Raw genomic sequence first — 21,258 nt, 5'->3', positions numbered from 1 at the left:
TCCATGTTGCTCCTTACCCAGATTCGGTTAGCAGTTCGATTCTCGAGATTGTTGACAAGTAAGTATGTCTATCTCGGACAAACGATCAGCTAGGTAGTTAGATGCTATTTCGAGAATGAGGTAAATAAAATAAATAAATAAAAATAAATAAATCGTCGAATACGAAGACGAAAGTCTTCAATTAGTGTGTGTTACCAGTGATGATATACGGCTCGAAAACGTGGCCTTTGAATATAGGGCACAACGTGCTATGGAGAGGGATAAGCTTGGTGTTTCTTTACGAGATCTAATCAGAAATGAGTAGCTCCGTAAACTAACTAAGGTCGCTGATATAGCCTGACGGATTAGCAAGCTGAAGTGGAAATGGGCAGGGCACATAGAACGCAGAACTGACGGTCCATAGGCCAGTAAAATTAATGTTTGAAAGGGAGTTGAGATGTCGTTCTTTGTTGACCAAGTACCTATGGCAAATGCTAAAATTGATTTAGAACAAGTTAAATTAACCATAAATCGTAAAGATATTAAAATATTTGCAGTGGAACAAAAAGTGATGGTGAGAGACATGAGAAAATCATTGGTATTTGCCAATCATGTACTTTGTGGCAGGTTGTGGCGAGTTAAAACGCTTTGTTTAAAATCTCAATTAAAACTTTTATCTGATTCCGATATTACGATATTGAGTCGCTCAATATCGGAATTGAAATATCGGATCTCGCAGTCCGAGATTCCGATATTACGAGATTCCGAGATTCCGATATTNTATTAGAAAACGAATAGAGGTAACTTTGGGAATTTATTCTATCGAGTCAACTTCATCAAATCGTGTTTCCATCCGTTAATAGCCCTAGAAAATATCCTCAACTATGCCCAAAAAAAATCTTAGCCTTTTATTTTACTGTTTAGTACCTCAAAAATGAAAAATGAAAACCTCATTTTCGCCATTTTCTCTGTTACCCGGCCTTAATTTTGACAGGGGACTGATAATATTATTATGCTCATTTAAGTAATTATAATATCGTGATTTTTAGTTACTTGCACGTGTAATGCAATTGTCTGTGTGTGATATTATTGAAAGAATCTCTTTTTAGCTAAAAGACAAAATAAATAAGCTTACTTTAAATTATGAATAGGGTAAGGTGCCAGGTCAGTTAAATGATCGGCCTAAGAAAATAGTGTTTAGGAAATGCCCGGCCCGGTGGTATTTGTCAATTTCAGCGATCCAGTACTTCAAAAACTATAGGTAGGTACACCAAAATAAAATATCCCTGATATTTTCTGGAACATTGTTGATTGGTGAACATACTTACCCTTTAATCTATGATGATGATCAGCATGCAAGACAGATCCTGGAACTAAGACATTGTGTTGATAGTACAAAGTACAAAAATACTACTCAGCTATTTTGGCGGCAAGCTGGCATTTTTGTTACGTTATCAAAGATAATGTATTTATTGAATGATCGGTAAAATGCCCGTATGCGTAAACACTTGCAATCGATTTTACACAAGAAGTAGGTAAGTAGGTACTAATCATTAACTAAAGTTAAAATTTTCAAAATAACAGTAGGGGAGTCCAGGAATTCCAGGATGCAGATTGGTGATTTACGTGGATTACGCGGGAGTCGTGGGGACCTATCGGATTTTAGATTAAATGCGATATACAGATCTGAAAATAAATGTAGGTATGTAAGTGCTATATTCTGCTAATTTCTTAGAATGTTTTTCAAGCAAATCCAAGGGGTATCATAGTTTCAGTGGCATGTCATGTCAGTCAAAGTGACAGGTCACGGCCCGCCGGCGCTGACATCCAGACGAGCTTGTGAGATCGCCGAAAGGCGGGGTGGTCGCCGTTTTTAAACGATTCGCCGAACGCCGGATTCGGTTACACTTGCTGCACAATGATACCCATTGAGAATTAATGTTTAGGGAATGGCAAGGCGTTTTTATTTTTGAATAATTTTTTCAAAGTCAAAGTCAAAATTTCTTTATTTGTTTAGATTAATAATTGTTCTTACAAATCGTCATTTGCTCTTAAGGAGCCTCTACATGTCTCATAATCTTTTTACCCTACCAGCGCTTCGAGACCAACATTTAGCAAGTGCTGAGAAGAAGCGCCGCAACAAACTCAGTCACCACTGTCTGCCGGTTAATATAAATAAATAGAAATAGTAGTAGTAGGTACATTCGATTCAGGAGCAGTTCACTGAATTTACCATGCATTCTTGTATGGTGTATCATAAGAATGGGTATACAAGATTGCGTGGTATATTAAACAAGGTAGTGACGTGCTAATGTCTAGACTTACATATTAAGGTACTAGTAGAAATGACTCGCATACATAAATTTGAATAACTTTAGTAATCGCTAAATTTGAATGTGGTGCTGAGTGAAAAGTTACGTTCTGTTTGAAAGCTGAAAAACACTCGTGTAAATTCGCGATACAAAGAAAAACGGAAATATTTTTCAGTTTATTTTTTCAGTAAAATGTATTTTAATATGATTGGCAAAGGACTTTTCACGTTATTACTAAAAAAATATTGAATGAATTCTATAAATAATCGAGTGCAAATGCACAAATTGATTGATGCAATGGTTAAGAGAATTATTCAAATTACAGACTCCTACCTAATTTATAAATATTTGTATCTTTTTTAAGTTCAGCTACTTAGTACCCACTTATGCAGCAAAAAGTGGAATGGCGGGACAAAAAGGTACGTCAGGACTTTTAAATCTCTAGAGGATGACAACTGCAAATGTGGTAAAACACCATGACACTGACATGCACTTAACGTGACATAGGTTACAGATAAAACAGTAAAAAAGTGTCAAACCTTAACGACCATCTTAAAAACACAGTTTTTTATTTTCATTGCTCTGAGTTTCGGTGGAGTGTTTTGAATTAAACTTATCTGTCTACAAATTACGAGGTTACCGATTTAATGTTTCCTCAGGAAACATCTAATTATCAAATTATCTATTTACTTTTATCTCGACTTGTTTGTAGTTTGAAAGTCTGAAAACAAATTCTCTGGGCTCGTTGGGATTTCATAAAAAACTAGCTAATGCAAAAATATCTGAGTGTGTTCGTTTGTTGCGTTCAAATTTCTGAATCATGGTTGGAAATAAGTGGTGCCTTCCTAAAACTCTGCATTAAGATTTTCAACTCCTTTACTTTTTTAAGGATAGGATGAGAACAGAGAGTCAACAACTTTTCGATTCGGAAATCTGAAGACCTTGCGTTCGATTCTCATACCTATTATGGATCGCACAAATTAAAAAACAACTTTGTGCATCTGTGTTCTCCCGATTGATTATGACAATATAGGTACCTAATGGTAGTAAAAGTTTTTAGGTGAAGCTATCGCTCACCTCTCGTATCACTCGCAAAAAGTTCATTTTTTTCGCCACCAGTGGCGCCCGCAGCTTCCGGTTGCGCGTGCGTCGCGATTCGCACGGACCGTTAGCGTCGCCATTTATCGCGCATGTCAACACGGCGGTGCGCAGCGATGAGCCGTGACCCCAAAAATGATGAATATTCCAACCAATTAAGTTTTTTGGATGTGTCGGGCTTCGTAGGTGGTGTAGGCGGTTTTTTGAACTACGTTACTAAAGTAGGCAAATTATTGATACTTGATGGAGAAATCGAATCCACTATGATACATAATAAAAATTAAGAAATTTTAGACAATACTGTTTTTTCAGAACTGAACACACTTCAAATGAACCATTTTCTTTACTTTTTGAACTCGTTTACTCATTATCATCTCAAATTGGGTTAGGTGTTGTAAATATGCTCAGTAGTAATAATTTAGCTAAGTAGGAAAGAAGAATTTTTGTCAATAAGTTTAAAGCCGACGAAATTGCAAAACTAATAAAAAACGTAACGTTCCAAAATTGCGATCTAAAAGAGACTACTTAATAGATGTGTGTGAAAAGCATGAAACAAAACTAACTGAACTAAACAAAAATACTGATCCAAATATAGAGTTCCCGCAAAAGCCGAACGAATCGTGCGCACAATCCGTCATCAATTATTCTATTTGCGTGTTAATTGTGTGTTTTGGGTATTTTTCTTGCGAGCGCTAAAATCGTCGTTAATTAATCGTCAGGCGCCTGCGCGAGCAGACATGAGCTNCATGAGCGATGGCCGCACTGACTTGCCGTAATTGTCATGCGCGTGAGCTTGTCACCACGATTTAAGGGTTATGGCGGACAGGTGACGTAAAACTAGGCAACAATCTCTTATATGTTTATAGCTAGGTAAAAGATTTAATTTCTTCATCATACTTATTTATGATTCATCATTTCCATTTGGAAGGAAATCTGCCCAAGTGTTTAACTGTTCTGAAAATTCTTACATTTGCAGGGATACCTGCTTACTTTACTTCCGTGTGTTCCTGTTTCTGGTTCATTTTGTTAGGGAGCAAATTATGTTAGAGTTTTGCATTTTTCAGATCCTACATTCACTGAAAAAAATGTCCCAACAGTTCAGCGGCTGTGGTGTTTAGTACCGTAGTCACCTTCCCAAATCATGGTCACCACACCGGATGAACACGTGACAAATGCGTTCTTCCACGGGCTATTGCGTGAGGATGAACATGTTGCAATAGACCACACCGTGTCGGAACAACCGACGACAATAAACTTCGGAAACTGACGTGTGGATGATTTGTGTGCCCGCAAAGTGCGGGTCGACCTACTAAGGTCCAATTAGGACGTGAATTCTGAAAAACAGCTTTACGTTAGGGTTTCTAAACAAAGGATCAATGAATACTGGTATGTGATTTCACATATTTGGACGAAAGCAGCAGTTTAGCTACCTTCATTTATCATTCAAATGCCTTCTATCATTATCTAGAAATTGGTAAGGATTTGTAATTTTTTAAAGTTTTTATGTGGTCTTTAACTACTTATGTAGGTACTTGCTTCTGATACTTGGGCATTGAGGCACAGGTACAGTTCCAATATTACAGTTTTATTGTAGTTTCCACCTACAGTTTTCAGGGATATTTTCCCTCAAAATTTCCCTACCAGATGGTCTGAAACCTACAAACTTTGGCTTTCAATTTAGTGAAGTTTCAAATCGAATACGACGGCTATCCGTTCGTCGACATATCCTCCTCCATTTTGAATTATATTGTTAGTCTGAAAAACGAAACTAGATACATCGACGACTCTATTGGCACCGTTACAAACACAAATTGAATCACATTGCTTTAATGTTGATCCGTTTATAATAATCAAAGAACAAGATGTGTTTCGTTACGCGGTGCGCCATCCAACGAGACGCGCGCGCTCCGCCGGCAACTGTCACCCCCAATTATGGCGTCCATGACAGTTTTGCGCGCTTGCTTTTGAATATAGAACAGTTCTTTTTTATTTTATTTCCCGACGAAATAATGACACAGCATCTGCTAACGTACTGCCAAGCTTTGAAGATGTTGTTGCTCCTTGTAAAATTTTCGGTTTGTTACATTTGTTTATGGTGGAGTATTTTGGAATGGAAAACATCATAATTTTTTTTTGTCAATTTTTCGCTGTTGAAATATTTAAGACATTTGCAAAGTGAAGGTAGGTAGAATAAAGTTTAATGATCCCTGATCGTTCACCAAAACGTCGCAAAACAAACAAAGGGAAAATTCAACGGTTAATTTAAAAACAACAATTCTTCAACATGACTTTAACCAATTAAGTTAACTTTCTGTACTCGCCGCCCTGTCTATGATGGCGAGCTCCACTACTCGTACTAAGGCAGTGAAGCCTAGTGTCTTCCAGCGACTGTAATAATGCGTCATCGTTTGAGTTGATAAATAGGAAGCAACATTCTTCCCCGTGAAAAAAAGAACAGATCAGTAACCGATTCGACAAAAACGTAACTATTGAATAAAGATGTTTTTAAAAAATTAGACGCATCAGATTGGATAAAGAAAATTAAGATTGGCCACGGCTTGCGTCTTTGAGAACAGTCAATGGCGACCGCTTCAAAATCTGCTTCCACGAATAAAGAATGATAAGCGGTTCAGCGCGGGCGAAACCATACACAGAAGCTAGTAAACCCTTTAATTAAAACGTAACTAATCAAACGTTTTTATTTCGAGATTTAATTTATCTTCTACAGAACCCCGAGCGACTTCGTAGCCGCGCGGGCGCAGACGAGTGGTTTTTGGACGTTTCCCGCTAATTCGATGCGACGGGTCGCCCGTTCTATTCCCGGCGAGAGCTGGCTCGTTGCGGGCGGATGCCGCGCGTGTTACGCGCGATCGCCAATGATGCTTTTAAGTTCATCTGCCTTCTTCAGCAGGCGAGAATACTTGTCTACTTATTTTTCTGAGAACTTCTAGTCTAGACAATTTTGTCATTGATTCCATTTCATAATCGTCGCTTGTTTGAAGTTATATTCTGCGCAAGCGCAGCATGGGACGTTCATCCACAAGGTGGTCAGATGACCTCATAAAAGTGTAAAAGGCGCTGGTTATAAGCCGCTACCAACCGGCCAATCTGGACATTATTGGAGGAGGCCTTTATGCAGTGGACGCCCTGTGGCTGAAACGATGGTGATGATGCATAACTTAATAGTTTCTAAGCGGAACCGAACTATGGAAATTATTATCTTAATTTTATTAAGTACTAGCTTTCCGCCCGCGGCTTCGCCCGCGTGGAATTTTGTCTGTCACAGAAAAACTTTATCGCGCGCGTCCCTGTTTCAAAAACCGGGATAAAAACTATCCTATGTTCTTTCCCGGGACTCANAGTAGGTATTAGGTTTAATATTAAATATACTAATGCTATATTATGCCATTAAATGCTACGGCTGCTGTTGTCTGCTACCTTAAATAAGTTTTTCTTACCTAGACTGGGTTGCATCATCTTACTTAAACTTTGATAAACGTCAAAAATCTGTCAAACTCCATACAAAAACACCGGTTATCGTTAAAGTTAAGTTACGGTCAAAGTTAGGTCGTGCAACTCAGCCTTAGCTTGAGATCTAGCGCAGTATTACTTACCTAAAATAATTATTTTATATGCCATCGTACAATTTCTGGACCAGATAATTGGATGTGAAAAAAAGAAGTCGGATGTCTGCACACTGAAACTTTAATGATGATGAGTGTTGAAGAACGTTTGGCAATAGAAAAACGACCGTCATATCGCATCACGCCACAGTTTCACATCTTAATTGTAGATTTGGCAAACTCTTATGTCTGGGATAAAAATTGGATCAGCCAATCCGTAGCTTGGTAGTAAAACAAAGGTTGTAGCCGTAATACAATAAACTGTAAGCCTAGGCGCAGACCACCGACTTTTAGTTGGTCGATAGTTGGGTCCGATTCTAATTTGTATGAAGAATCGGCCGATACCAAATCGGTGTAATGTGCGCACTTTCATATTATCTCCATACTGATCAACAGCCCGATCCAACTATCGGCCAAGTAAAGGTCGGTGGTGTGCGCCTATGCTAAAACAAAAACATCATAAATAAAAAGTTCCTATAAGTTATTTTCAGGCTTTAGTTTTTTTTTCCAAAATTAAGGGATAGTTAGTACCTAATTCATAAATGGTTGTGAAATTGGGATTGTATGGAGAACAAAATAATTTCTCATAAGGTTTATATTCTTTTGTTGAGTGTGTTTAAAAACGGGAGAGCCATGTAGCCTGCAACCGCGAAGACTTCAGGCCAAATCCTGCATTTACCTCTGAGTAAAATTTTTAAAGGACTCTTGCACAGTGGCGTTTTATGTGAAACTCTGTACCTAATATGCCTGCTAAAAATAGGAACGTATGGATACAGGCAGGTTTACCTGAGATTTTGGTCCAGCGCGGCACCGTAATGTAGAAAATCGTAAACTAGTGCAATGAGCTGCAGCGCTACCAGCTTCACAGGCCTACAAAATAAAAACCAGCCGGGATTCGGAACTTTTTTCTGCTCCATCATCAAAATTATAAATGGAACACTATTTTCAAATCCGTCGGCGTAAAACGCGATGTCTCACCCGCCCGACATTGTAGCATAATTTTGTTGATCATAAAAACTAATTTCCACATCCGCGTTGGAATCCCGGACATAAACTTATCAGAACCAATTACTTTAAAGGTTTGTTTTAATTTTCTCGTCGCCCACTATAAATAATACGCGTTGACGTGTCAATTATTACTTCAAATCCGTTCCCGCTTAATTTTTTTTTCTATCGGCTCGCGGGCGGGCTGAAGAAAAACCACGCCTCGCGGTTGCACTGTTTCAGACAAAATCAAAATTAGAACCAAGAGGAACACCCATCGAGATCAACTCAAAAGCAATTTAAATTCTGCGTCTTCAATTTAAAGTGCATTTTCGATCGATAGAACAAAAAGGCTCGCAGCCAATAAAAGTTTTAAACTTTCAATCTTAGCTGGATGTAATAGGGTTGTGATTCCTAATTTTTGCGCGTTTGTGGGAGTATTTAGGCGGCAAGATGTTAACAAGACATTTTTTAACCCCCACATGTTCAGAGCAGTGCTAAAGAGAGCCAGATCACGGCACCGACTCCATTAGTTCGCACATTAGGCCGAGTTAGTCGAATTATTTAATTAAATAAAGTAATTGAATAACTTAGTGAATTAATAACGATTATTCGATGCGGCCGGCTCTCATCCAAGTTGAAGTGGACAAGTGAAGATTTTATTTTGAAATGAAGTGACAGTGCCCGATTACTTATTGAAAGAAACGACTTTTTAAATTAATTTTTGAGTTTAATTCGTGAAGATGGAGCAGAATAAAGGTATGTCTATATTTTTAATCTATGAAGTAGTAGATTTGTTATTTAAAAACTCACTTTCCGTTACTAAACTACTTAGGCCATTGTCACACTTGACGGAAATGTGCCGTCGCGGAACTTCCAAAGCAGGTTATTACTTAAAAAATCATAAAGTAATTATTTCACATTACTTAGATAGATTTAAGTCGTTCAGATAGTAATTTGCCAAATAAAAATGGTGTGTACTTACAGAAACCTTTCGTACAACCCGTTCGCGCTAAGTTTGTGCCGGTCCGTGGAATGCGCGTCCCCTCCCTCAACCGCGATTAAACGCAATTAATGTGTCTTATTTTACCCAAATACCTACACAATGTTTATCAATAATAATAAATAAAAAATACTTTAAATATAGTTTGTTATAGTTATAGACCCTTCGAGTGACGTCATATCGCCAGCGACAAATTTAAAGCGAACGGATAGTACCTACCTATACTTCTCTCCTAAAGATTTGAAAATTAAGTACTACCCGTTCGCGCTAAGTTTGCCGGTCCGTGGAATGCGCGTCCCCTCCCCCCAACCACGATTAAACGCAATTAGTTAGAGATTAACGCAATTAATGTGTCTTATTTTACGCAAATACACAATATTTATCAATATTAATAAATAAAACATATTTTCAATATAGTTTAATATAGTTATAGACACTTCTTTTCGAGTGACGTCATATCGCCAGCGGCAAACTTATCGCGAACGGATAGTAGTAAAACTTTGGTAAGTAGGTAAGTTGAGAAAAACTACTTACTTACCTACTTAAAAATAGTTAAAAATTAAATGTATAAAATTAAGTACCTAAAGCTGAATTTCTGGCCGCATTTTATACCTACTCATGATGACATAAAAATTTATTATGACCTAAACCTACCTAACTCATTCTATAAATTAAATGTAAGTTGAATAAAATTATCTGCGATAATATAAAATTATTTGTCCTACTACTACCTTACAAAGTCCAGAAATCAGGAAGTAGGTTGTTTAGGTATTCTTTTATGTCGTGTGAGTGTCTATTTTTTAATTTAGCATTATTTTGAACTTTTAGATTTTTATTCAGGGCATTTCAGGTGTTAGTATGGGAAGACCAAAGAAGAGCAAAGTATGCGTCATGGGTTAACAATCCCCAAAAGTTTTCAATCCAGCCAAAGTAACAGATTTCCGAGTTGGCTTGTATAACAGATTTCCGAGTTGGCTTGTATCTTTGCATACCTACCTAGATGAAATATTCCTTTCGTTTCAACTAAAAGATTATCCGTTTCTGGACAAAGACTTGTCCCGAGTATTTCCACAACGACCCGTTCTTGCGCTACCCGCATCAGGTTTCCCGCGAAAAAATGCACATGAAAGGAGCCGCTGGGAAAATTCAATAAAAATTGATAGTATGACGAATTTATTTATTTAAGACACGGCTACAGAGAACAAACAATAACAATACAAATAATACAACAACATAGCACATTATTAATATTAATAGTTTAAAAAATAAAGTTTATTATGCAGATTTATATTCGTTTACGAAAACTTACGAAAGAAATACTATTTTTTTCACAAACATAATAGGTATTCGGTAGTAATAATTTATTTATCCAGCTACAACCCTTATAGAAATAAAAAAATTAAACACCGGTTTGTTAATCGGTCTCAAGATAGATCCTTGAGGAACGCCACAGCCAGTCTCAACTTAACGAATTATAATTTTATAATTTAAGTCAAGTAAATGACTTGTTATCTGAAGACCTACCTATATGCCTTATCATTAGTCTGAGTAATTGGTGAAAACTGCATGGATATAATCCTTTTAATAGTTTTTAAGTTTATCGCGAGCAGACACAAACGCGGCAGAAGACTTTGATTTAACTATAATACGCCTACTTAGGTAATCATAATGATCTAATACATATGATTTTATAAAGACTCTTGACTACCTCGTGTCCAAACAAGCATCAAATCATTACCTCGTGCCGCGAAACTGATAGGGTTGCGTCCGCCGCCCAACAACGCCCCACTGAGAACGATCGTCGGTGCGTGCGCACTCAAAGATCTTTGTTTGTGATTAATAGAAGACCTTCGCAAACTTTACCTATGTAAGCCGTAGCCTACGTCTTGTTAGTCCATGTGGAATTAAGAATAAAATTGAAGGGTATTATTTTGATCAATCATATTATACCGTTTGTAAAAATCTCATAAAAACTCGACGAATTAAAAGTAATTAATATTCCCTAGTAACAGATGAGAACTTTTATTACAGATTTATTTTTTAGTAGCTTACTACGAAGTAGGTACACCTACTCCTATTTTATTTCCTTACAAAGAACATACCTTCCAATTTATAAGTAGATTAAATTAAATTGATACCTAAATTTTGGTTGCTGAAAAACAAAATTTTAAATATCCTTTTCTTCTTCAGATACTCCCAACGGCATCAGACCAGAGGCCGTAAAAAACTACGACATGAAAGCAGCAGCTCAAGCCAACTACGGGATAAACCACGTGAACTACACTGAGACCAATCACAACCTGTTCCAGATGATCAAATGCCACGAAGACAGTCTTCTGAGGCTCCATCACCTCACAGCTGGACGCCAGATGAACGGTACCTATGACCCTTCTTACCAAAACGACCTAATGTGGTACCCTAAAGACACCCAACGACAATACATCAAACCTGGCTACACCTACGACGAAATGAGAAGGAAGTACGATGAAGCAAAAGGCACTAAAGAAAGAGAAAGCCAGAAAGAGTCAGAAGAAGAAAAAGAAGGAAAAACAGACGACAGAAAGAAGCCAAGGAGGAACAGGACCACGTTTACGAGCCAACAGCTGGCAGCATTGGAAAAGGTTTTCGAAAAAACCCATTATCCAGACGCTTTTGTTAGAGAGGACTTGGCGGCGCGAGTCAATTTGACTGAAGCTAGAGTTCAGGTACGTCTGTCAATTAATATTGATGCTGGGAAATTACAAGGTATAAAAATAAAGATATTCATTACTTTTAATTTTTCTTTCTAGGTATGGTTTCAAAACCGACGGGCCAAGTTCCGGAGAAATGAACGATCTGCATTGTCCAGTCACCGGTCATCCACAAGTCACGGATCTCCTGAACCTATACCAGTTCCAATCGGAATCCCAAACCAAGCTGACCCCCGACCAGATTACAACAGAAACACCAAAGAACCCTGGCTACATCACTTTCAAGCTAATAATCTGAACTTAAACATCGGCATCCCCATCCCAAACTCAGGGCTATACCAAAACGATTATTCCTTGATGATGCAAAATATGGGAAACAGGCAATATGTTCCTAACTCAAATACTTTGATGAGCCAAGGTGTAATGGGCTACGGAGGCTCAACGGAAAATTCTTACGGTTCGTGCGCACTTATTAGTGGCTATAGTGGCTCTTTACAACCCGCACATCATAGTTCTTACAACTTGAATCTACGATTACGCCCCCATGATTTTAGTATAAATAATATTACTTTATGAGATGTACATTATTATGAATTATGTGAGTAAATAACATTTTCTGGACGTAGTTTGTGTTTTATTTATTGAAAACATATTATAGACGCGATATACATACAGAAAAGCTGTACCTANAAGCTGTATAATATTTGATTCCATGAGTACTTACTTAATTTAAAAAAATGTATTGGCTGTCAGATAATGACATATGTCAAATGTGACATCCAAAAAGAAAACTACCGCGCCGAAAGTTGGCAAAGTTTAGAAAATGTAAAATATTTAGTTGAAATTAGTAAAGTAGTGTAGAATACTTATTAGAATAAAATGTACATATATTTTCTACTACCGCAGTAATTTTTAAGTCACAAAATGGTTCTGTCGCTGTTTTATAGCAGGCCTTTCCTGTTAATTGTTTCGTTTGCATTTACATCGCATTATCTTTACAAGTTCTACCAAAAGAAGGAGAAGAAGACCCGTAAAGAGATACACGATGTCATTATGTTTGAATACATGGAAGGAAAGTTCAGACAAAGCAAGCACTCAAGATGCAAGATTACCCACAGTATGGACAAGTTGCTGGGATACCTGGATGGCGCTAAAAAGACCTTGGATATTTGCATGTATGTGTTGACCAATATGGATGTAGCAAATGCGGTGATGAAGCTTCACTTCAGAGGTGTTAAAGTGAGGGTCTTAATTGATGCAGATATGGCTTACACTCAAGGCTCTATGGTTAGAAGGTTGGAAAAACAAGGTATTCAAGTCCGTTGGATGAAATCCACTAGACTGATGCATCATAAGTTCTACTTGATAGATGCGTCGACAGATGATGAGCAAGTGACACCGGTGGTGATGACGGGTTCTCTGAATTGGACGAACCAAGCTCTTTATGGGAATTGGGAAGATGTAATCGTCACTTCACAAGAAGTTATTGTGGATCAGTACAAGGCCCGATTTGAAAAGCTCTGGAAAGAGTTCAAGCCTGTGGTCGCTCCTGACTTAAAATTTTATTAATTCATATTGTTTTGATTTTTCTTGTTAACTAAAACATGCCTGATATGATTGGGTATTTGTAATTTGTTAAGTGAAATACAAGGGTTATCTTTAAAAGTGACAAGATCTTTTCAGAAAATGATTGTGTTAAATAAATAAGTTAAACAAATTATATCTTTAAAAATATAGCAATAAACTAATATTATTAACTTGTAGTTGTCTTGTATTTTTGTCCCTCTATTATCATTACTTGCAAAAGTAAAAATATTTTTTACAGTCAAAGGTGATTTTACAAAAAAAATATTGTAGTCTTATGATCTGATGTGCTCTATTCTCTATCTACCTACATTTATACACAAAATTAGGGACGTGGAAAAATATGATAGGTAAAGTACAAAAAAAGAAGTAATTTTATCAAAGTTGTTAAATTAATTTAATTTTTTTTTGTGGAAATTAATTTTTTTCCCATTGGAAAGTACGTAAAAAGCTATTAATTGGAGTAATTAAATTGATTTTTAGCAATGCATTTCTTAATCAACACAACAAAATGTTAGAACAAACGCTACAAACCTGTAACTAATAACGTTACCACGTTAAACGGTTTCTTTGTGATTTCTGAACGAAAGCGATAACGTCACTGAACTCGCTGATAAAAGTCAAAAGTTCAAAGTCAAACTTTGGGCACAGTGTTTTTTGGTAAAAATAAAATTTAACAGATATTACAGTAAGCATAAATTATTTCACGAAAATGGTCGCCGGAATTGTTGCTGGACGTCTAGCCTTAGTGACTGGTAAGAGCATTTACCTGTGTTCTTTCATTATTCTTTTGAAAATGCATTTTTTCCAAACCTTTAATGATTTTAGGTGCTGGGTCTGGATTAGGGCGTGCAGCATGTCAGCTCCTTTCTCGTGAAGGTGCAACGGTTATTGCAGCAGACAAGAACTATGAAAGTGCTTTGGAGACCATCAAAACTCATACTGCATTGGCGTCAGGAGCTAATGGTATTGTATACGCCTTCTTCACCTGTTAGATAAAAATTTTGATAAATTACACTTACAATAAAAAGTGACTGTGGAGAACTAATGTATAAAATTATTTTTATATAGCAACTGGAGACCACAGTGCCGTAGAGTTGAATGTGGCTGATTCAAAGCAAGTACAGAACCTATTGGACACTATCTTGAAGCAGTATAAGGCACCACCTACTATTGTGGTCAACAGCGCTGGAATCACCCGTGACAATTGGCTCCTGAAGATGTCAGAAGAAGACTATAATGCTGTAATTGACGTTAACCTGAAGGTCTGTTTTTATTATTTCGAAGTGTGGTGGGAAAGTGAAGATAAATCAATATTTCAACTTTTGATTTTTTCAGGGAACATTCCTAGTCATGCAAACTTTTGCCAGAGCAATGGCTGCAGCCTCATTGCCTGGCTCCATCATCAACATATCTAGTATCATAGCAAAATATGGAAACATGGGTTTGTTTCTTTTAATTTAAATAGAATAGAACTAACAAACAAAATATTATTAGGTTCTTTTATAAAATATCTAAAAGCAAAATTGGTTTGAAAAGGCTGTGATTATTATTTTTTGGTCTATTTTTTCAGGTCAAACAAATTATGCTGCAAGTAAAGCAGGTGTTATTGGTATGACCCAGTCTGCAGCCAAAGAGTTAGGGAAGAGTAACATAAGGTTAAATTTTACTTAAACTATTATTAAGTCATTTAATATTAATTGGGAAATCTCAATTAAATGCTTTTGTTACAGAGTAAATGCAATTTTGCCTGGGTTTATAAAGACACCTATGGTAGATACAGTACCTGAGAAAGTTATACAAGGCATGCTGAAATTGGTGCCCCTGGGTAGAATGGGTCAACCCTCAGGTTAGTGCAGAAGAATGGATTTATCTTGTTATCTATACTAATATTATAAATGCGAAAGTAACTGTCTGTCTGTCTGTCTCGCTTTCACGCGTAAACCACTGAACTGATTTTGATGAAAGGCATAGAGATAGTTTGAGTCCTGGGAAAGGATATCTAGGATAGTTTTTATCCTGGTTTTTGAAACAGGGACGCACGCGATAAAGTTTTTCTGTGACAGACAAATTCTATGCGGGCGAAGCCGCGGGCGGAAAGCTAGTATTCTTATAATTTCTGATGTGCTGTCAACTGTACACATATTGTAACAATGTTTTAATAATTGATTTTTTTATTTCAGAGTTAGCTGAAGTGATCACGTTTTTAGCATCTGACAAGAGTTCGTTTGTAACTGGTGCTGCAATTGATGTGACTGGTGGATTTTAAATTATTTAAATAAATCATGTCTATGGGCATTAAACAAAGTCAACATACCTATTACAAAATAATATAAATCTAATGCTACAATATTCAAGTCTAAACTAAGTGAACTTCCATCTTACTGTGATATTTTACTTATCTTGCGACGAAATAAATATTAATTTTGATGGTTTTTGATACTTAATAGAATGTATTTTATGAGTCATATTTTATGCCATTTTGGTGATAGTTTGCAAATAAATGAGTTAAAAAAATATTGTATGGTTTTTTATTATATCTTATCAGATTATTCAGTGTACAAAATGTTTATCTAGTGTGTTATAAAACAATAGTCATTGTGAAGATAGAGATGTATATCATCAAATTATGTAAGGTGTAAGGTTTTCCATAGTATGAAAATGATTAAAAAGTAATGGTACCAACATTTATTTACTTTTCTTATTATTAGTTTTTAATTTATTTTTCTTGTGTTCAGCTTTATTCTTCTGTCTTTTATCTCTCATAAACGTTCTGTACTCAGATTTCCTCTTCTCATCTATGATTTCTTTGTATTTCTTCTTGTTGTACTTCTGGAACTCTGCATCGGCTAGCAGTTCGTCAACCATTGTCCTCTTCCGTTCTTTTCTGGTTAACCGCTCATTGACATGGTCAAGTTGGGAATCCATTATACGACCAACCTGTAAATTTTCCATGACTTTATTTATTTACTGCTTTACTTCCATTGCATAATAAAAGAGATTAGATAGTGTCAGATGAGTACATAAAATTTTATCAAATGAAGTATAGGTGAGTGTCAATATTGCAATAATAAAGCAACATGGCAGAAGGGTAGTCCTACTAGCAAGAGGTAACATACAGATCTAACCCTTAGCTTATACTTGTTTTAGTAACTATAGATTTTTTATACACACCTGAAAGTATTTAGGCAGCACTTCCATGTCGTTCTTCTTGTAGAAGTGCTTAGGATCGAGGGCTGACCTCATCTTCAAGACCTCAAGGTCATTCTTGAGTTCTTCAGTCATCTCAGGGGCCGGTAAGTTGAACCATTCAGGACCCTTGGTCTTCTCTCGTTCTTTCTGCAAATTACAACAGTAAAAGACGGTAAATAATCTTGAATACAAAGCGTTCAATTGATTAGTGTTGTAGACAGATGTTAAAATTAATAGTGATAACTATAGAGTAGGGCTGGGACTTTATTAGGCACAAGTTAGACTTATTATTTTTAAGGCCTATTCTTTAGAATAATATGTCAAAGTAAGTTCAAATTATGATACATACCTTCCTCATAGCTTTTAATTTCCTCTGGCTAACATAATATGCAGGTAAACTGTGCTCTTTTTCTATTCCCGGGTGCAGAATTGACTTTTGCATTTCCTTCTCAACATCTACCGAGCCTATTTTAGACTTGAGCTTGCCAGTTTCAACATCCAACTGTTCAAAGTGGAACAGCCTTTGTTTATTCTCTGTTTTAACTGCAATAGCATGATTCCATTTCATTTCATCGAAGAATTCATCAAAGACGCTGTCGATTTTCAAACCCTTCAGTTTGTTTTGCAATTCCTCTTCTGCTGAAGCTTTGGAGTCCAGTTCTTCTTTCTTTTTCTCAAACAACTGTAGGATCGCATGTGTTCTTTGTTCTTTATCTGAAATAAGAAAAAATATGTTACAACTTCCCTTGAATTAGACATACTTTAGGATTCGTGTTATTTTTTTGATTCACGTAACTAACCTATAAAGTAAGGTGTCTCCTCTTCATTTAGCAATTCTGTTTTTACTTGAAGTTCTTCATCACCAGCTGTATCAATTATAAAATCCATGGTTTATGTCATTGATAAACGAGGGCCAAATAAAATCAGAAAAGAAATAGAATGCAAAAATTAAACAAGAACAAGCATGGATCTAGTCAACAAAGTTTGACAGATGACAGATGTCATAATCGTTCGTTCGGTAATGATGTGGTTTCTAAAAGTTCAAAAGTTGTATTACAATACTGAATAACGTTAATCGTTATTATACTTCAACCAAATCACACAGTTTATGCCCATAAATGCGATATGTAAATAGTAATTCTCCTTTTGTACCCTTTGCACCACCAGCCTGCACCACTGGTGGTGCAAAGGGTATTTTTAAATCCCTCTTGCACCACCAACAAATAGTGCTGTGCTACCATCGACTGTAAAACTAGTAGTAGACTAAAATACTTTATATTTAATTGTTATAAATAAATCAAAACCTACCTAAAAGTTTTAATTTGTGTACCCACGATACCCCGGGCCTACATCCTACATACAACGAATAAAGTACCAGGGCAACATAACCATAAAGGAGCTATTTTATGATGCATGTTTATTTCTCGGATCAACCAAGAAGAATTTGATATAGCTCCTTTATGATTATGTTGCCCTGGTACTTTAGGAATTATTCGTTGTATGTACATTTATGACTATGACTATGAATGGTTGTTATTAATTTTTATGTTATGTTGTCAAATCTGTCCAGTAGTTTCGGAGCCTATTCAGTACAAACAAACAATCAAATCTTTCCTCTTTATAATATTAATATTATATGATTATAGATAATCGTTTTACAGTTAATGGTAGGGCGGCACTATTGGTGGTGCAAAAGGGATTAAAAAATACCCTTTGCACCACCAGTGGTGCAGGCCGGTGGTGCAAAGGGTACAAAAGGGCTAAGCCATAGGACGTCCACTGCTGAACATAGGCCTCCCCCAATGCTTTCCATGTCGCCCTTGGTAGCGGCCTGCGTCCACCGCTTTTCTGCTACCTTTATGAAATGAATGAAGTTATGCAAAGTTACTATTCTAATTGCAGATAATCTGGAATAAAAAAACTTAAACTAGGTACAACGAATCCAAACGATACTTCTACGTCATAGTTTCATGCATTTCCCAAGGGCAATGCACAAATGTCATTATTATTCAAGGCTCTTGGAAAGTCGTGTCGTGTCGAACTCAAGCTGTTGCTTGAACAACCCTTCACATTTCTGAACGGGGAAATACGATCTTTTGCCAGGAGAATACAGCCCATAATAACGTGACGTGACAATAAGTGCCGGTTTGGGCGGGACAGTCCCGTTTTCAGGCAGTCTGTCCCGATGTCCCTAGAAGCCAAAATAGACCCCATTACTTACTTACGACAGTTTTTTTAGCAAATTTAGAGGGCCGGCAGATCTTCAAAATTATAAAAAAGAAATATCGATACCTCTGGGCTCAAAGGTCGTAAAGGACAAAGTACGACTTTTCAGGAGAAGCAAAAAACGTTTTTTTATTTGAAGATAACTTTTTTGTTTTTTGAGCTATTAAATTATGACTTATGAAGAAAGTGCTTAGAATTCACGGCATTTTCCGAAGAGGTGTTGAAAAACTGGACTAGAGCTCTATTTACTGAGATAGATTTCCTTTACGCCCTCAAAATTACAATAAAAAGACCTTTACGCCCCTCAAATATTCGTCCTAGGCAAGTTACTCAGGACGTAAGTCTATTTTTATTTCACAAAACTACAAAACTAAGGTAATAAATGTCAATTTACATAGTTTTGCAGGTTTTCATGGGTCGTAACGGGACACCCAGGTAAGGTATTATGAAAGGGTAAATTGATGATTTAGCTTAATTTTATGGTATTTCATATGTAATATACCATTTCTTCACATAGTTTTAATGAATTATGGTCTTTTAAATGAAATAAAATGATTTTCCGTAGCTTCATAATTTAATGCACACAATTTATGAAACTATTTAAGTAGACGTTTTGATATCTTCGAACTAGAAGAAACTATTTCCGATATAAAAGCTAATTTAGAAAATAAATATTATGATGCTTTTAAATAAAACTTCATAAATGTCTACTTTATAGGAAAAACCGAAACCAATTTAATTTTATTTATTTATTTAATCATTATTATTGTTTCGAAAAACTGCAAATAGCGGATGTAATTCCATAGGGCAGTCTGTCTGTTAAGGACAGCCGCTCGGGCGTGCGGAAATAAGAAAAACCTTCGGTTAAAATGAAGATATATTCCTGCAAATAAATGCCCACAACGGCTATCAAAAAACACATCAACTTCAAAACTAAACAAAAGGTATTAAAAAGTAATAAAAAAAGTATAAAAAACATAGACAATATAAAAAAAGAGGTTGGTCCACCAATCGGTTCCCAACATCCTCCCCTCCTGTGGCGAAGCCACACTACTCTAGGGGTGCACCGACAGGTGGATCAGCTTGGATGGAATGGGAATGAATGAAGCACCTAAGATGGCATGAATCGGGGTCGGCTGGTATCTCTACAGTGGGCTGTGGGCGGCTATTAATAAGAGCTTCTGCTTTTCTCAGAGCATGGCATACAAGGCAGTCTCTACGTGGCGTTGTGTGCGGAGCCACTGGCGGTTGAAAGGACCAAGAAATGCCAGGGTTGGCTCCAGCTTCTGCCATGGACTTCAATATGTTGGAAACGCCGACAAAAACCGTCCCATTGTCGGGAAAAATCTTCAATGGAGCGCCGCGTCGTGCAATAAAACGCCTCCAACGTCNAGGCTATACCTACATATTTTCGCGTGGAACTCAAACATAGGCTACTGTGTCGTTCTTTTTGTATATGGCCAGGTCTGGGATATTTTAAAAAAAGGTTACAAAATTTTACTAACAAATAATCTTGAGTGACCCTAGCTGAAAAATTAAGAACTACTAGATTTAAAAAAAATGGATCTGCCAACAGCAGGGAACGGGCCAGGGGTGATTTACGGTTTGTACTCCGAATGACTGTCGTGACTACACCGATCAAAATGGCGCGAATATTTGTTATGCGCAACTGTAGGGCCCTGTAACTTCTTTATTTGTAGAGATATTTTCATGATTATTTCACAATTATTATTAGTTTTACTTATATTTTCAAGTTTTATTAAAATAATAAAATTTGAAACTTCTCCATTATTCAATCTTGCTTGATGAAATCTTTTTCAATTTCCTTTACATGGTCATAACATTTTCACCATTCCTCTGCACCAATTTGTGAGATACACCTGAAAATCCCGATAAAGCAGCTATTAAGTAAGAAGAATATAAAAAAAACACAACCCTCCTGACGCAGTTGGGTAGTAAACTAAATGTATCAAAACATTTCAGTCCAACTTACTGTCAACTCGACGACGTGCTATAAAATCAACGATTGACTTTGAATTATGCCTTATTTTCCAATTCACATTGAAAACAATATGACTTGCTTGAGCTTTTTCGACTTTTTCACAAAATTTCTGCAGCGGCTGACAGATTTCATAATTTTCTTTGACAGATGACAATAAAGCCATAGACAAATGCCATATGAAAAACACACTTTTCCAATATTTTTGTTTGCCATGAGATTCTGGTAGACCTATAGTCACACTTTTCGAAAATCGAATCCGTCCGAAAAGAATGTCAGATTTTGCCACTTGTCTAGGGGGCAGATCAATTCAGGTGATTTCTACAGGGTGTTTNCCGGTTATCGTTAAAGTTAAGTTACGGTCAAAGTTAGGTCGTGCAACTCAGCCTTAGCTTGAGATCTAGCGCAGTATTACTTACCTAAAATAATTATTCTAAATGCCATCGTACAATTTCTGGACCAGATAATTGGATGTGAAAAAAAGAAGTCGGATGTCTGCACACTGAAACTTTAATGATGATGAGTGTTGAAGAACGTTTGGCAATAGAAAAACGACCGTCATATCGCA

At 36.6% G+C, this 21,258-nt stretch overlaps 4 protein-coding genes across 4 annotated transcripts; 3 read left to right on the top strand and 1 right to left on the bottom strand.

The window, feature by feature from the left end:
* Positions 1–8,510: 8,510 nt before the first annotated feature.
* LOC114359756 (paired box protein Pax-6) lies at positions 8,511–12,304 on the top strand. Its single transcript, XM_028314254.1, has 3 exons — positions 8,511–8,755; positions 11,190–11,704; positions 11,789–12,304. Exons 1-3 carry the CDS (start codon positions 8,740–8,742, stop codon positions 12,263–12,265), a joined length of 1,008 nt encoding a protein of 335 aa, XP_028170055.1. The 5' UTR covers positions 8,511–8,739; the 3' UTR covers positions 12,266–12,304.
* A 171-nt stretch (positions 12,305–12,475) lies between these two features.
* On the top strand, positions 12,476–13,446 carry LOC114359761 (mitochondrial cardiolipin hydrolase). The gene has a single exon (XM_028314259.1). It carries the CDS (start codon positions 12,614–12,616, stop codon positions 13,256–13,258), a length of 645 nt encoding a protein of 214 aa, XP_028170060.1. The 5' UTR covers positions 12,476–12,613; the 3' UTR covers positions 13,259–13,446.
* A 423-nt stretch (positions 13,447–13,869) lies between these two features.
* Positions 13,870–15,676, top strand: LOC114359760 (estradiol 17-beta-dehydrogenase 8). Its single transcript, XM_028314258.1, has 7 exons — positions 13,870–14,028; positions 14,102–14,239; positions 14,345–14,538; positions 14,612–14,717; positions 14,847–14,931; positions 15,007–15,122; positions 15,457–15,676. The coding sequence occupies exons 1-7, from the start codon at positions 13,986–13,988 to the stop codon at positions 15,540–15,542; spliced, it is 768 nt and encodes a 255-aa protein (XP_028170059.1). The 5' UTR covers positions 13,870–13,985; the 3' UTR covers positions 15,543–15,676.
* Positions 15,677–15,806: 130 nt separating this feature from the next.
* On the bottom strand, positions 15,807–17,455 carry LOC114359759 (deoxynucleotidyltransferase terminal-interacting protein 2-like). The gene is made up of 4 exons (XM_028314257.1): positions 17,266–17,455; positions 16,815–17,179; positions 16,448–16,612; positions 15,807–16,213 (listed from the first exon to the last, which is right to left on the bottom strand). Exons 1-4 carry the CDS (start codon positions 17,351–17,353, stop codon positions 15,962–15,964), a joined length of 870 nt encoding a protein of 289 aa, XP_028170058.1. The 5' UTR covers positions 17,354–17,455; the 3' UTR covers positions 15,807–15,961.
* Positions 17,456–21,258: the final 3,803 nt, after the last annotated feature.

Source organism: Ostrinia furnacalis, unplaced genomic scaffold (assembly GCF_004193835.3).
Source record: "Ostrinia furnacalis isolate ACB-3 unplaced genomic scaffold, ASM419383v2 OfSCF4655, whole genome shotgun sequence".
Lineage (NCBI taxonomy): Eukaryota > Metazoa > Arthropoda > Insecta > Lepidoptera > Crambidae > Ostrinia > Ostrinia furnacalis.
This window is presented reverse-complemented; position numbering and strand designations above follow the sequence as displayed.